Source organism: Lissotriton helveticus, chromosome 7 (assembly GCF_964261635.1).
Source record: "Lissotriton helveticus chromosome 7, aLisHel1.1, whole genome shotgun sequence".
NCBI classification, from domain to species: Eukaryota; Metazoa; Chordata; class Amphibia; order Caudata; family Salamandridae; genus Lissotriton; species Lissotriton helveticus.
Genome location: NC_136068.1, coordinates 1,708,920,489 through 1,708,938,094, shown reverse-complemented (window position 1 = coordinate 1,708,938,094; position 17,606 = coordinate 1,708,920,489). Strand labels below are relative to the sequence as shown.

At 44.5% G+C, this 17,606-nt stretch overlaps 1 protein-coding gene across 1 annotated transcript in view; it reads left to right on the top strand.

Annotated features, from left to right (window-relative positions):
• Positions 1–3,380: 3,380 nt before the first annotated feature.
• Positions 3,381–17,606, top strand: part of TYROBP (transmembrane immune signaling adaptor TYROBP) — a 275,022-nt gene continuing 260,796 nt past the window's right edge. The window contains exon 1 of the mRNA XM_078651029.1: positions 3,381–3,645. Within this exon, the coding sequence (XP_078507155.1) occupies positions 3,585–3,645 (61 nt within the window). The 5' untranslated portion in view covers positions 3,381–3,584. The remainder of the gene's footprint in view (positions 3,646–17,606) is intronic.

The window sequence follows — 17,606 nt, the reverse complement described above, 5'->3', positions numbered from 1 at the left end:
GGGTGTAGTGATGTGACTTGTACCTTTTTGGACTAGGCTGCTGCGTCCAGTCCTTTGTTCTCTGTTTAGAATGTTCATGCCAGAGTATTCTAAGAGCGTCAGTTGGTGTTGGGCTGGCGTTGTTGTATGACGCTCGCTCGTCGCTCTGAGGAAACAGATTCTTCTCAATAAACATCTGTTCCTGTTTACCACTGGTGTCCGGTGTCATCACTACAACTTTCAATTACAAAAGTGACATGTATGATACTGAAAAAAGATATATAATAATAATTCTTCATTACATGTTTCCCCATGTGACAGATGAGGAAAGAACAATTCCACAAGTTGAAAACATAAAAAGTAAAAAAAGACAATTACGCAATTAATTAATTGCCAAATCCTATATTTAAAATCTAAATATAGAGGACAATCGCCACTTTGATTAAATTATCATCTATATCTAGTTGGACTAAAAGTTTGTATTTTCTGACTAAAGAAAGATTTGATTCAATTTCTTAACTTAAAATTTTCAAAAGTGTTTCAATAACGTTATTTTCAAATTCTTTCGTTCTTTTAAATGTATTTGGCGGTCTTATGATGATGTACTTTTAATAAATGTAAAGGCACATATCTATCTACAAATGTAAATGAATAAGGAACTTTAAAAACAAAAGTAACGCCTTACTTGAAAAATATTGTTTTGGGTTAGATTTAAATACATATTGATCTAGCTCTTACAAACTGCACCTGCTTTTCACACAAATTATGCTAGTTCTATACAGAACTGGTTACATCCGTTGTACTCAACCGAGATGGCATTCCGACTTCTTATAGATCTTCCATCCCTTGCTTAATATGAGCCAGTGGTTTCCAATGCTTGCACTGCACCAGCACATCATTGATGGAACCTGCACTTTTAACAGCTGCCTCACAGTAGCACTGTCTGTGTAATTTAAAGATGAGCAGAAAAACTGTTGTTAATGCATTATACATTAAAAACAACTAATACCTGCCACCCAAGCCATTCTTAAAACTTTGGCAGCCTTGAACAGTCTGAATTGTTACACTTGTAGCAGTGTGATGGTTACTAGTTGTGTAGGTGGCCATGTGTGGCGCAAACTGTGGTGGCCTCCTGACAACGGCTCCGGCACTTAGGGCCATATGTATCAAGATACCAATTAGCGATTCTGTAATAGCGATTTTTAAGAAATCGCTATTTCAGAATCGCTAATTGGTATGTATCAAGAAAATCGCAATATTTTAGCGATTTCTTGATATTCCTTAATTGCGAATTCGCAAATTGTGAATTCGCAATTAAGGAATACTTTCCCATTCCTTTCTATGGGCCTCCTGGCCCATAGGAAGGAATGGGAATTAATTCTCAATTTGCGATTCGCAATTTGCTAATCACAAATTGAGAATAATTTCAAGGGTGCAGGGGTGTCCAAAGGACACCCTGTTGCACCCCTGAAATAAGTATGGGTGCACATGTGGTGCACATACATGCCCTAAGGGCATGTATGTGCGTCACATGACACTTTGAAAAATGCTGAAATGTGCATTTTTCAAGGAAATCGCAACTTACCACCAACTAGAAGTTGGTGGTAATTTGCGATTCCTTAAGGGCATTTTGGAATTTTTTTTTGCTTAATACATTGCATTTAAGGAATCGCAAAATTTGCGAGTCCTTAAATGCAATCGCAAAATAAGGAATGGCAAATTTTGCGATTCCTTATTTTGCACCCAAATTCTTTCATACATACCATTTTGCGAAAATGAGTTTGCAAACGCTGAAATTCTGCGAATTTCGGCGTTTGCGAACCCATTCGGCCTTGATACATATGGCCCTTATTGTTTTACAAATTGATGCACTGCTTCCATCTAAACGGTTCTACACTCATTAATCGGAAACAATTCGACCACATCACCTCTGATACTCAAAGATTTAGCATGGCTTCCATACCGAGCAAGAATAACATTTGAACTAGCATGCACTATATACAAGACCTTACACCTCAGCAAACCTGTTTACCATTACTGAAACACTACAAGACCGGGCGGCACTAAGAACTTGTGAAGTCGGCAGGATTGCACTTTAGAGAGCAACAAACTCAGCACCAGAGTAGTGGCCACTCAAGCCTTCTCTGGCGCAGAACAACAACCTGAAGCATACAAATAGGGTGGCTTCACGAAAGCAATTTTTCATGATAGGAGATTTTGATGCACTTTGAAGCTTCCAACCTCAGGAAAAGTGTCTTACTTGATAAAACATTTGAACTAGGCAACCCACTATAAACCAATATTCGTTTGTCAAATCCCAATGCTTTTTAAACGATTTATTTATTTTTGTACTGAGGCATGTTAGCTATTCGTCCTCTCGTTTTTTATTTATTTTGATTCGCTTTTAAGTTCTTTTTACCTTTATTGTCATGCTGTTTTGCTGTTGCACTTGTACCACGTCCGTTTGTCTGAGGAACCCCTTCTTTCTTAATCAAAGTTACCAAGGCTCAGGGGGCGATTGCGCACATAAACCTATCTGCCATTTTTACAAGTCAAATTTCTTAAGCCCGCATCAAGAGCTCTGTGAATATCCTCTGCCTGTATGTGCAAGACCTGCCTCAGTCATTGAGTAACATCCTGTTATATCTAAGGTTTCTACCTTAGGTTTCTCTGCCTCTGCTGCTCAGCCCTGGGGCTTTGTTTACATATATACTGGAAAACCTATCTAACCATCTAAGAAGAATAAACTTATCATCTGTAACCTATCGAAGTCTTCTGGAATTCCTTACCAGGATGTAACACATCATTCCTTATTTCTGGTCAACAGTGTGGGGCCCCAGTAGGGTTGGGGGCTTGGGGCTCCCTCTGTGCCTCAGGGGCCTGCTTTACGCTCTGTCATATGCTCGGAGTCAGTGTGCCTTGTGAATACGCTCTGCCTGTGTGCACCTGTAGGTGCAAGGCCTGCGTCTGTCATTGAGTAACATCCTTCCTTACTTCTGGTCAGCAGTGGGGGGCCCCCAGTAGGGTTGGGGAGCCCTGAGCCTCATGGGGCCTTTGTTAAACTCCTGCCCTATGCTAGGTGGCAGTGTATTCTGTGAGTGTACTCTTCCTGTGTGCACCTATAGGAACAAGGCCTGCCTCGGTCATTGGGTACCATCCTGCCTCCCTGCTGGTCAGCGGTGGGGGGGGGGGGGGGGGGGGAGGGGGGCGGCTTGACACTGCTAGTCAGTGGTGAGGGTCCCGGGGCAGGGTTGGCGCCCCTCTGAGCCGCGTTACGTCCTTTCACATGCTGAGTGTCAGTGTGCGCCGTGAATGTTCTCTGCGTGCGGGTACAAGGCCTGCCTCGGTCATTGAGCAACATCCTCCCTCACTGCTGGTCAGCGGTGACATCAGCAGACTCCACTTCCTCAGTTTTAGCCGTCGCGCGGAGGAGCCGGACCCGGGAGAGATGAGCGCGCGCTCACTCAGCTGAAGAGACGGAGGCCCCGGAGGGCATCGAGCGTTCTGACCAGACGGACGTGTTATATATATATATATATATATATAGAGAGCTATACCCTGCACTTCATATCGGCACCTACAGAAATCCAACAGAGGAAGGAACCATGGCGCGCGGCAGAGACGCAGCCTTCACCTGCCTGCTGCTGTGCGTGCTGTGCGCGTGTGGTAAGTGCCTGCCCGCTCCTGCACTCCCTGCCTGCTGCTTTCAAGCTGTGTTCGTCCTTTTCAGGTCACCAGAATAGTTTTAGCACATGGTTGTCAACTTTTTAACTCACAAAAACGTTTGTGAAGTACAGTAAGCACGTAGTACAACCCTGGTTGGGGGTATAGGTCCAAACCTCCTTACACCCAGCCACATTCCGGGGGTCAATGGGATGAGAGAGTTTTTACATGCATTATTGGCTGCCCTGCTGCTGGTGGGGTGCTGTCTGCTGGGAGCAGTGACCGGAGTCATGCGTTCATTTTGTGATCAGTTGAGAGAACAGCCTGCCCGCTGTGTAAACTGGGAAATGTGATTCACTGCCATACTTGTGATGGAAAGGGGAAGCAGAAGAAACAAGCACCACCAAAGCCAATAGGTTTGGGCATTTCATAACTGAGAGTGCTTCTTTTTTGACTGGTGAGTTTGTGGCTACATTATCAAGACTATCCATAGTTCAAAAAGGGAGGCACACATCTAGCAAGCATTTGACAAATAAAGGTTTTGCTGGAGGTCTTGTATTCCTTACTTTTTTTTTTTTGGTGCAATCAGGAGGAAATTGTGCATGAAATGGAAAAAGTAATTTCGGTGGCAAAGTTAACAAGCAGCGGCAAAGTCAATAGGCCTGGCCTTCGCAGGCTGGTGTCATAGTTAACTTTCTATTTTGCATTGCAATCATAGGCCACAATAATGAATACAAGGTATAAAAGAAAATACGGCATTGCCTTGGCATTCATATGCTTGCAATAAAAAAAATAATAAAAAAGTAACCCTAGCACATCATTTTAATTAGCCAATATGTGGCTTCCTTAGAGGCAGGTGAACATGGAATCCTTTTTAGTTTTAATGCATTAGAAATTACGATCCTTGTTGGTTCAAGGAAAATGTACTATTGTCTTTGGAATACTGTAACATGAAGATATATTTGAAACGCAAACGAATAGCTAAAAAAGAAAACAAAATGACAAGACAAAATGAATTGCCAAAGTAAAGTACAGGGCCTCCTTTCCTGGCACTGAAGTACACGTCATTTTAGGCAGATTTGCACGTGATCAGGAAAAATTATGTCACTCACACTGCAAGTGAGTCAGTGGTTGACAACGGCTGACCCATTGCCCCATGTTGTGTGCTGTGGTGGGAGGAAGCAAACTATTAATGACAGTTGAACAGACCAATGAAAGACCAGGAGTGATGGTGGGCCTGTCTATGCCCGTCTGAATATACACATTGTTAATCATTATTTTTTATGACATGAGGTTGGTGTGAGCGCTAATGCAGTCTGTAGGCCAGAAATGTGGATAGGAAGTTCAAATGACTGTTGCCTCACGGCTTTGCCCCATGCAATTTTTGTTTCTTTCAGAAGGGCCTGACTCACCTGGGGCTAGAAGAAAATAATCTTAACCACACTCCGAACTTGGGGTTGCTTTTGTGATTTCAGGAGCCATAGTGATGCTTAAGATGGTATTGGACATAATATTGAGGTATAAATATCGAGCGACACAAATATCGATTTTTAAAATATTGTAATACATTCATTTCGTGATGTGGAAATATCATGGACATGAATATCGATTTTTAGAAAAGTAATATCTTTTGTAAGAATATCTGTGTTTGTTATATTGTTTGCAATGATGTTGTAAGAAATATAATTTTTTATTATGTATGTGTTTTAGTCCATATTTTAATTGTATATGTTATATATACTGTTTTTGTATATTGTTTGTATAATTATTGGTAATAATTCTAAATTGTATTTTTAATATTAAGTTATTTATCATTTTTAATGTACTTGTTATCAGAAAATTGGAATGTTGAGCGCTTCCCTGAAAGGGAAGTCTTTCTTCGTGATGCCCTCACACACACTGTAGGATGTCTTGCTTCATCATTGGGCCACGCTCCTTGTCGGGCCGGCGCTGCAATGCCCGACAGGCTCCCGTAAACGGGGTTTGTTGGCGGAGATCTTTTGAAGAAGCCGTTGGGTGAATTCGGGTGTGACGGTTGAGTAGTGCACGGGTGTGTGAGATAAAATAGGTCTGGAGCAGTCCTATTCTGATCTGGTTTTAATGTTTAGATAGCTTGAGCCTAATTAAAAGGTGTAGGTGCCCTAAGCTGATGTAATGTTCCTATAGGCCTGTCATAGTGTAGTAGGTCAACATGTTTCGTGCCCCATTTGCCCCTAACGGGTCAAGTGGCACTTCATCAGGACCAAAAGAAAACTAAAAAGTGAGTGGTGCACTACCATGGGTCTGGTTCTTTAATTTTTGACTGGTAATCAGACACGGTAGGGTGTACCGTAGTAGGCTTATACTGGGGTATTGTAGACCAGCCGCGGTCGGTAGTGGGAGTAGCTGCGGGGCGGTGACGTTGGGGGGAGGGGCAAGGTGGGGGTAGTAAACTATGGATTACGGAGGATTACAGGTTAGTAAACATAAATAAATAAAACAAATTTCGTTGCATGCACTGCATCGCATTTGGGGATGTAGTGCACACAACGAAATTCATTTTATTTATTTCTATGTTCACTTACCTGTAATCCTCCGTAATCCATAGTTTACTACCCCACAGCCTGCTCATCCCCCTCTCCACGTCACCGCCCGTCAGCTACTCCCACTACCCACCGCGGCTGTTGTAGACCCCCAGTAGTGAAGCCTACGGCTGATGGGGGAGGCAGAGCACGTCGTTGCTCTAAGGACAGGGTGGCAGACGACTATCGGTGATCCTACTCTGGAGCAAGGGAAGGATCAACGATAGTCATCTGCGACCCTGTCCTGAGATCAACAATAGTTGTCAGCCACCCTGTCCTGAGAGCATTGACATGCTCTGCCTCCTCTGTCAGCCGTAGGCTTCACTACTAGGGGTCTACAATACCCCAGTATAAGCCTACTAGGGTACACCCTACCGTGTCTGGTTACCAGTCATGATAGTGCACCACTCACCTTTTAGTTTTCTTTTGGTCCTTAGGTCCACTAGGAAGGCCGTCTTGGTGGTAAGGAGCCAGAGAGGACAGTTATGTAGTGGCTAAAAGGGAGAGCAGAAATCTAAGTACCAGATTGAGGTCCCACTGAGGCATGATAAAAGGTAAAGATGAAAACATACATTGGAGGCCTTTCACAAACCTATTTACAACAGGGAATTTGAACAGGGATGGCTGATCTGGCAACTGCAGAAAGGCCGAAATCGCATAAAGATAACCCTTTAAGGTGCCAAAGGAGAGCCCTGTGGGCAAGAAAAAGAATAAACCAAAGGACCTGAGAAAGGGGAGCAGAAAGAGGGTCAACATGCTCTTCTGCATACCATGCCACAAACTTGCCCCAGTAACAGACGTATGCCATCTTGGTGGAGGGACGTCTGGCTACAAAAATAGCATTGCAGACTTCAGGCTGACGGTCAAAAACTGTCAACTGTCACCGCTGTATCTCCATGCATGTAGGCGAAGAGTTGACAGGCTTGAATGGAAACCCCTCCCATGCTGCTTCAACGGAAGATCCTCCTGAAGAGGCAGCATGTTCTGATGACCGATGGTCATACTCAACAGCTCACGATACCTAAATCTACCAAGCACAGTTCAGAACCAAAAGGATGACTTCAGTCCAGTCATTATTGTTCTTCTCGAGAACTCTGGGCAGGAGTGGTGTGGGCGGAAAGGCATACAGGAGAACTGAGTTCCACTCGAGGCAAAAATCATCTCCAAGCAAGAGCTGCCTTGGAAACTGCAGTGGGCAGAAGTTCTGATATTGCACGTTCTCTGTAGTAGCAAACGGATCTATCCAAGACTCTCCCCACTGCTGGAAGAGACCTTGCACCACCAACAGATGGAGACACCATTTGTAATCCACTAGACAACTTAAGCTCTTAAGCTGAATTTGTTTGCCCTGGTGTTCAGAGAGCCCACCAGGTGTTAAACCCCCAGGAAAATGCCCTGACATGACCAGACAGGTCCAGAGGCATAGCGCCTCTTGACAAAGGGTCCATGACCCCAACCCTCCCTGTTTGTTGCAGTACCACATGGCGGTGGAATTGTCTGTGAACACCTGCACTAGCCTTCCTTTGATGGGCGGTAGAAAGGTTTTCAATGGCAGCTGGATCCCTCGGAGCTCTAATATGTTGATGTGGAGTCCGAAATCTGCCAGAGACCAGAGGCCTTTGATGTCCACGTCTCCAAGATGTCTGTCTCATCCCAGCAGTCATGTATCGGCCACCACTGACAGATCGGTTTGGGAGAGTGGTCTGCCGCTGACCCAATCGCTGTTCGTTAACCACCACTGCAGATCTTTTGCAGTTCCCTCTGAGATCTGGACTATGTCGGAGAGATTCCCCTGATGCTGCACCTACTGAAACTTCAGTTCCCAGTGCAGACCCCCGCATATGCCAGTGAGCAAGTGTCACAGGCAGAGTGCAGGAGGCCTTAAGGCCCAGCAGCCTCTCGAAAACCCAGGATAGTGGCTGAAACAACTGTATCATAGCCTGAATTTTCTGGACTCGCCCTTCGGTAGGATAAGCCCAAAACTGCACTGTGTCCAGAACAGCTCACATGAAAGGGAGCGTCTCAGAGGGAGTCAGGTGTAACTTTGGCACATTGATAGTGAACCCCAGTAAGTGTGGGAGCTTCATCATAGTCTGGAGGTGGGAGGCAACTGCCTGGAGCAAGCCAGCCTCAAACAGATAGGAAAAGACTGGTACCCCTGATTTCCACAGATGAGCTGCAACCACCGCAATCACCTTGGTGAACACCCAAGAGGCACTGGAAAGGCAAAAAGGGGGGATAGTGAACTGAAAGTGCTTGTGGCCCACTGCGAACTGCAGGTAACATCTGTGTGCACGTGGGATGGGAATGTGGTAATATGAGTCCTGCAAGTCCAACGCTATCATCCAGTCTCACTGGTCCAGGGCAAGCAGGACTTTAGCGAGTGTTAGCATTTCGAATTTCTCCTTTCTGAGGAAGAAATTAGGAGGGTGCAACTCTAGGATAATATTTAGGCCTCCATCCTTTTTGGGCAGCAGAAAGTAACGGGAATAACAACCACAACCAACTTCTGGCATCAGAAACCTTTCTATTGGTCCCTTGGCTAAAAGAGTCGCCACTATCTGGTGGAGAAAGGAGAGATAGTTCTCAGTCAGCCTGTCATAAGTGGGTGGCTTGAGTGGAAGGGTAGTCGTGAGATTGAGAGAGTAGCCCCTTCAGAAAAACTGGAGAAATCAGTGATCTGGTGTTATTGTCCAGTGATGCAGGTGATGGCATATCCTGCCGCCCACTGGTTAAATGTAAATCCGTATTTGTAAAGCGCAAACTACTCACCCTTACAGGTCTCAAGGCGCTGGGGGCCGTCGTGGAAATTAAGTGAGCTATTGCCCAGAGTCATATGGTGCTGAGCTGCCGCCAGAGATCGAACCATGAACCCTGTGCTCCGAAGTCAGCTGCCCAGGCCGCTGCAACACACCTCTCCACGTGATGGTTGAAGGAAGCACTCTAGAGGTTTGGAGGCTGCGGCTGTCAAGTGGATGGTGCACTGGCCTGACCTCTGGCTACCCGACCTGTGGTAAATAAATAAATAATACCTCTATTTTTGAATGGATAAATGAATAACAGATAGCTAAAAAAATAAGAGTCAAGATTCGAGGTAGTAGGAGTTTTGCAGGTTTATTACAGCATAAAGGACAGGAACAGGACGACCTGCACGGGAACAGGATGGCAGCGCTGCCGGGGGCAGAATCGGGATCGGCGTAAGGGAATGGGTAACATTTAATAACAGTGCACCAATATATATACTAAAACAGTTATATTACAATACATACGATAGGCGGAGCAGTGGGTGTGGTCAATAGCAGTCGCGAAAGATAAGGGTGAAAAGTAGGTGTAACAGAGGCGTATACATAGACATGTGATGCAAACGCAACAGAATATGTCATGAATGGGGCGGAAACATGGAGGGGGCTACCTAAGGAGCCGGGACCTCTGACCTAATGGTGCGCGCAAACTGGCAATGACGTGTTACTGGGAGAAGCTGGGGGCTTCGAACTCTGTGCTAGGAGCAGAGACTGAAGTCTGGAGAGTCAGGGCGACATGTACCTAAGCAGTATCTAGTATCTGATGTTTAGAGAACATGTTGATAGAATCCAAAAGTTATTGGGGTAAAGGCGAACAGACTCTAAGACTGGAGCATGCATTATTCTACATGTAGTGCGTGATGAAGAATATTAAATAACCATTAAATGCAGTATTTCTCTAACATGGAGACGTAAAGGCTAGACAATGACGGAAACTATTGATGCGGTTCAGTAGCTTAGGAATGCAGAGAAGGAGGGCTGGACTGATAACTAGAATCATAACATACTCTTGGCAGACTCAGAGGCAGAGCCAGGCTGAACCGGGCACTACGAGGCAGGAAGTAAGTGAAGGGTCGAGGATACAGGTGGGGGCTGCATCGCTCCTCAGCGAGGCTCAGGAGACAGGAGCTGAATCTAGTGTCCGGGCCCTTTTGAGGCCTAGAAACGGGGACTTTACAATGGAATAACGTGCACACTGAGAAACGTGGCAACGTAACTTTACATAGGCCTGATATTCGTAGTATTCACGAGAACTGGAAACTGACATACTAGAGGTGGACACAACTGTAATTGCGTCTTTAATCGAACATAGGGAATACATATGCATATTAATCATGCACAGATAACATATGATGGAGGACGCGTAGGGACACAGAACATGGCAAAATTTACCTTTCCACATTCCCTCCTTGTCACTACGTTTCCTTCAGGAAACATCAATATTCATGATACCATCTATCATTTCATACAGCATCAATTGTTCGTCTCGAATTTTCTTGGAACGGGATTTAGAACGGGGCTTGGGACTAGGAATACAAGAGGTAGCACAAATGCCGCAAATCGCAGGGCCACATTGTATACAGAGGCAGCAGCTGAATATGATCGCTACTGCAGTACCTAGAAAGGACAAGACTTTCCGTCCCCAAGCGGAAATTATATTCCAGAACCAACCGGACCATGTCCAGGTGCCTGGGTCTTGGTGTAACAGATGGGCAATTTTATGGAGTCTGGTTATAGCTGAATAAACAGACGGCGCGTTATTAGGAATGAAAATGCAGCAACTAGATCCGATGACTCTACAGGCCCCGCCCCTATCGGCCAATATGACGTCAAGGACGAGACGATTCTGTAAAACGACAAATCTCATAGCAGATTGCTCTTCGGTTAAGTTACCTAGAGCAGAGGCAGTCTCATTGACTACAGCTTCAAGGGTTCTGGTTAACCTACGAATTAGCTTACTATTCTGGATAGGTCCTATAAAGAAAAAGAAACCTCTATTGAAATCTGTATACTGTTCTAGGGCAGTTTCAGTATAATCGACAATGGGGGACTCCCTTCTATGTCTAAGGTGTACTAGATGTGTGTTTCTATGATAATCAGATGGGGCTAGGAAAACAGGTGGCAGTAGGAAGGCAATGTAACAGGTTCCCTCCCAATCGAGGGGCAGACGAACATATGCAGTTTGACCACAAATAAAATAAGAATGACGTGAAGCTTTGAAAATAGATTTCCCACTGTCACTATATTTGACAATAGTAGTACAATCGCTATGTCCTACATGTACGGAACCATTATTTCTAACACATAATTCGCCTTTGACTGGTAGTACTGAAATAGCAGGTAAGTCTGGAGTGGAATCAGACTGAACATTCAGGACCATGAAATTCGAAGAATAATTACCTAAATTGTAAACTTCGTTTTCTAGATCTAACCCTGTTCTGTGGGGAAGACCTTGCTTGTCTGGGAAACATGTACTGTTAAGAAAAGACATATCTGTTGAGGATGACGTTAACGTGGACCATGCTCCACACGAACCATTATGTGAAAATGGATAAGGAAAAAGTGGCAGAACTCCCTTCGGTGTCTGGAAAGGGGGGAGTCGACCACACACCCAGCAATTAGTGGCATTGCTGGTCTGGTGTGAATAATGTAACATGCGGATGAAAGAATTGTTACGCATAGCGAGGCGGTAAGAGAGTTCATGAGGAGGCAGATCACTAAACGTGTGCTCTACTGTAACATTAGAAGACTTATTTACATGAGAAACTGGGAAATACAGATAAAACGCATAACTGGTGCAGGAAATCATAACACTGAGAAATAATATGAAACATAGAAAAACGATACATCGGATTGAGTTTTGACTAATTCTCTCACTATGGGGGTCTATTTTATACATGTCAGAAACCGGTCTAACCGTTTCACCTAGGGGAGGACTTAGACAATCAAACTGGCTGACTTATTTTACTAGACCTTAACTTGAGTTTATACTCCTGTTGCGGAGTTGTCTCTAACAGGGAGGGTGCAGTATCAGTGTCTTTTGCGGGACAGTCCTTAAGAATAGTACTTTGGCAGTCCTTTGAGTCCTCGGAAATGTTCTTTGAGACTGGTTTCAATCCATGAAACCTTTTGATATGCGAAAGATGCACCCAGCCTTTGCGTCCCTCCAACTTCACGGCTGTACGGGTGGCGAGGAGGACCTGTCGGGGCTCCTTCCAGCGAGGCTCCAGCGGACTTGAGCGATCGAAATTTCGCACTAGGACCATGGATCCGGGAACGATTTCATGCGGTGCCACCTCGGTATTGTCTGGAAATGCGGCAGCAACCTGTGAACGACAAGAGTTGAGGGCAGACATCAAGGAAGCTAGGTAATCTGTCAGCATATTACTGGAAACATCGGTAATACTTCGGGGTCTAGGAGTACCCCACATGTTAGGGGGGTGGCCGAAAACGACCTCATACGGGGACAGACCTGATCTGGAATGTGCGACCATGCGCATATAGAACAGAGCGACTGGCAGAGCTATGAGCCAGTCCACACCTTTCTCTTGACAAACCTTTGCAATTCGGATTTTCAGGGTCTGATTATGTCTCTCTACAAGACCGGCTGCTTCAGGATGGCGTACACAATGGAACTTCCACTGGTACCCTAACAAAAGGGACACATGCTTCATGAGTTCAGATGAGAATGGCTGGCCGTTGTCAGAATATACGACTCTAGGGAGTCCGTAACGGGGGAAGAATTCACGAACCAGCTGCTTGGCAGTGGTCGCGGCTGTGTAATCTGGGACTGGATATGCTTCTGTCCACCTGGACAAAGCGCATACAACTACAAGGACATACTTGAAACCTCGACATCGCTCCATCTGAATATAATCCATCTGGAGGACTTCAAAAGGGTGGTCAGGAGGTTGGAATCCACCTTGTTCCACCGGGACACTTTTACCTGGATTAAACTGGCAACATATCATACAGGTACGGACTTTCTGCTTGGCTGCGGCTCGTAAATGCTTGTTGAACCAAATGTTCTGGATACTGCCTAACATAGCTTTTTCTCCTAAATGTGCTGGACTATGTGCGGTATTAATAATGACTTGAACCATAGAGTCGGGGAGAAACCATGTGGCTCTACCCTTCGTTAACCATCCTTGATCTGTCTGGACCCCTCCTTGTTCGGACCATTTCTTGATTTCCTCGGGAGTAGCATGTGACTGGATATCTATGACATCTTGAGTAGGGTCCTTAACTGTCATACATGTAGTCGGATCTGAAGTAGGTGTCTGTGTCGGATTAACTGAAATGTCTGGAGTCTGAGCTGTAAGCTTGGCTGTGCGATCTGCTAGATCATTACCCTGGGAAATAATGTCAGTAACTTTCGTATGTGCTTTGCACTTCATGATAGCAATGGATGTCGGTAAATGTATGGCATCTAACAGAGCCTGAATAAGGAGACCATGTTGAATCTTGGTTCCATGAGAAGTCATGAAACCTCTCTCTTGCCAGAGCACTCCAAAGTCGTGTACAACTCCAAATGCGTAACGTGAATCTGTGTAAACATTAACTTTCAGGTTCTTGGCGTGTATGCAGGCTTGAGTCAGAGCAACTAGCTCTGCTGCTTGAGCAGACAGGGTGTCAATACGGTGTGTCTCTATAACGTCGGTGTCGGTAGTCACTGCATACGCGGCGACTAGTTCTCCTGTACTTGTTCTCATACATGAACCATCCACATAAAGTGTCAGGTCTGGATCTGGTAATGGAATATCTGTCAGATCTTGTCTTGGCTTTGTCATGATGTTAACTACTTCCACACAGTCGTGTGTGGCAGAATTCGAAGTAACTGATGGTAACAATGTAGCAGGATTTAAAACGTTGCAGCGTCTGATTTCTATGTGTGGCTGGAACAGTGTCAATTCATAACCTGTTAAACGTGCAATTGTCAAGTGCTGAGTTTGTGTTCGGTTTAAAAGAACTTCCACGGAGTGTGGAACTTGTACTGTCAGGGAATGTCCTAATACTATGGAATCACTTTGTCTGATAGCTAGTGCTGTGGCTGCAACTGACTTGAGGCACGCAGGCAGAGCCTGGGCTACAGGATCTAATGTGCTCGAAAAATAAGCACAAGGCTTGTATTGTCCTGCTTGATCTTGTGTGAGGACAGATAATGCTGTACCTTCGCGTTCAGTGACGAAAAGTGTAAAAGGCTTACTGTAGTTCGGTGTTGCTAGAACTGGAGCTTGACATAGGGCTTTCTTTAACTCATTGAAACTAAGTGTATGTTCAGATGTCCAAGGGAGGACAGTCGATACGGCTGCCTCCTGTGTCGTTAACTGTATCAGTGGCTTGGCTAGAAATGCATACTGAGGAATCCATTGTCTGCAATAAGAAGTGAGGCCAATAAAAGCACGTACCTCCTTCTGGGTCTTGGGCTGAGGAAGACTCGCTATTAACTGGATACGGTCTGGTGTCAACTGCCTACCCCACTTGGACAGTAAGTGGCCTAAATAGATCACTTGCTGGACACAGAATTGAAGCTTCGAAGGGGACACCTTGTGTCCCATCTCGGCTAGGAAATACAAGACTGTAAGTGATGCTCGCTCGCAAGCACGTTCAGAACGGGCTGTGATCAGGAGATCATCGACATACTGGAGCAGGGCAGTGTCAGTTGGCATGTGAATGTTGTCTAGTTGTCTCTTGAGTGCTTGACTGTAAATACTAGGACTTTCTGTGAAACCTTGAGGAGCGCGTGTGAACATATAGCTCCTTCCATTTAAACAAAATCCGAAAAGAAACTGGCTGTCTGGATGAATGGGGACACTGAAAAACGCGTTCTTGAGGTCTATGACTGTAAAAAATGAGGCTTCAGAATCAATGGCTGTCAATAGGGAAGAGATATCTGGGACAACTGGGTACTGGGGAATAATACATTTATTAAGCTCTCGGAGATCGATCACTAAACGATATACTGGAGGTGCATTTGGATCAGTACGTTTCATGACTGGAATGATCGGAGAATTGCATACATTGGAGTCAGTTTCTACAACTACTCCTTGAGCCATGAGCTCGTCAATAATTTTGGATAAGGCTGCTACAGCCTCAGGTGGCAGTTTGTACTGTCTTATTCGTGGTAACACTACACCTGGTTTGAGAGTCACACGATGGGGTGTGATTTGCATAAAGCCAACATCAGTTGGACCTTGCGCCCATAGATGCTGCGGAACATTAGACAATCTGGGATCAAAATCTCGTAATACATAGTGACCCTTGAAGTCACGTAGGAACAATCGTATTCCCTCTGGGGAACAGCATATAACTGCACCTAATTCTTTCAGTGTTTTAATGCCTAATAGATTCTCTGGACATGACTTAGTAAGTAACAGATCAGTAGTGCGGGACAATGGACCTACTTCTAGAATAACTGGCTTTGATATTTCATTTACAATAGGTTTTCCTGAAAATCCAAGGGAAACATTTCTTGAGCCTGAGAGCGGAGCCCCTGGAACTTCGGCGTGACTGATAGTGGTCCTACTTGCCCCTGTATCAATCAAAAACTTTCTATCTTTCCCTAGTACTTGACTATGAACATAGGGACCTTCTTGATCTACAGGTATCTCGATGAGAGGCAAGCCTACCTCCCTCTCTAGGCTGTTTCATGAATACGGCTGATACTCTGGATACTCAGACTGTGCATACTGGTACATCTGCTGTGTAACATGCTGTGTTGCAGCGATAGGCTGCGGTGCTGTAACTGTCTGTGGTGCATTCTGTGACTGAGGAGTCTGTGTAACTTGTTCTTGTCTAGGCGGACGTGGTCTTTCTTTAGTCTTACCGGTAGCTATGTTGTGTTTCAGAACTGCACACTCGTTTATAAAATGACCTGGCTGTTTACAATAATTGCAGTTCCCTTTAACGGGAGCTGCAGGATGACTGGCTTGATTTGTACCCCTCTTCTGACTGTCTTGAGGAACAGATTGTGCAACTAGTACTTTCATTTTCGTGTCTTTCATACGTTTTCTCTCGTGATCTTGCTCTTCTCTGATTCTATTCTGGTGATATTGAAGCATCTGTAACATCTGGGACGGGGTATTAGCTTGCCAGGTACTTTCGACTTTCAAAACTCGATTCTTAACTTGTGGACTTGAATTCTCGACTAGTTTAGTAACAAAAAGATGAGGGTATGATTCGCTACTTGTCTTGAGGCCACTGTTTATGGTAAAACATTTTTCAAATCTGGAATAATAATCACTAGTGTCTTCGTCTTGTTTCTGTTTACATGCTGAGATTGCATCCCAGTCTTCCTTTTTAGTTGCTAATAGTCTGGGCAAAACTTGTATTAATAATTCTGGTAATTCTTTACATTTATCTCCAAGACCGGTACCTGGTACTCATGCCTTGTCTTCAGCTTCTAGGACTGCCCAATCGATCTTTTTCTCTCCCACCTCCCATTCTTTTTCCTTGAGTTTCTCATATACCCCTGCGGGCAACAGGACCTTTAACATTTTAATGATATCTGGATACGTGTATTCTCCCATACGGAGCATGTCTTTTAATTCTCGGTGGAACCCTGCTGGATCTTTATCATGACAGGGAATTAACTTTTTCATCTCTAAGAGTTCCATCTTTGTGATCGGGGTGTAAACAAACACTCGTTGCATTTCACCACCGTCTGTCTTAATTGGATGTACTTCTCGTAACGGATTCTGTCTGTCTATAAAAAACGGTTTACTTTCTGGAGGTGAGACATGAACAAAATGCGGGTTCAAAAACGTTCTGTATTTGTGGCGCTGTTCTAGAATGACACTAATTAAATCGGTACCTAAACCTTTCCATCTATACTGGAGTAACTCGTTCAGGACATCGTGTAACGGACCTGGATCAGAATGTTGACCCTCATACAATGTAATGAGGTGCTGGATCATATACATACCCACCAGTCGTTGCTCGGCTGGGGGCAATTTCAGAAACATTTGTGCCACTATTTCGTCTGGAAAAGTGGTAGAATCAGTAATCCATCGGACTGCTGATCGGACTAGTTCTTGTTCATGCATAGAACTTAACTCACTATAACCGATTCGTGACTTCAGAATGTGATCGGTAGCTTGAAATACTTGTTCTAGAGAACCTTGTTCTGGTGCTGGATGATGGAAAGTTGACTTGTGTTCTAGGCGTAAATGGCGATCTGGAAATCTAGATTTTCCTACATACGCTATTCTGTCGGGATTCTCGTCCTCTACCTCTTCTGTAGAAGAGTCATTTTCTTTCTCGCTTACTTGTGCTTCTTTACGTTGTTCGTGTACCCTTATTATTTCTTTACGGATTTTCTTGTACATACTCTCTATACTACTGATAGTCTTATGCTTACCCTCGGCTATATTATCACTCCACCTTGTCAGGACTTTCATTTCGGCTCGATCTTTGGTCGGATAATCTTGTTCCCTTATTAGACAATTAATCAGAAACTTTAATATCATGAGCTGGACTTCAACTTTTCTTTGGCACATGACGTCACTAATACTTTCTGGATCATTCCCTGTACGGATGAAACGATATATTCTGTCTAGATCTTCTTTCATATCTGGTAGGGTGACTAGATACTCGGTCACCT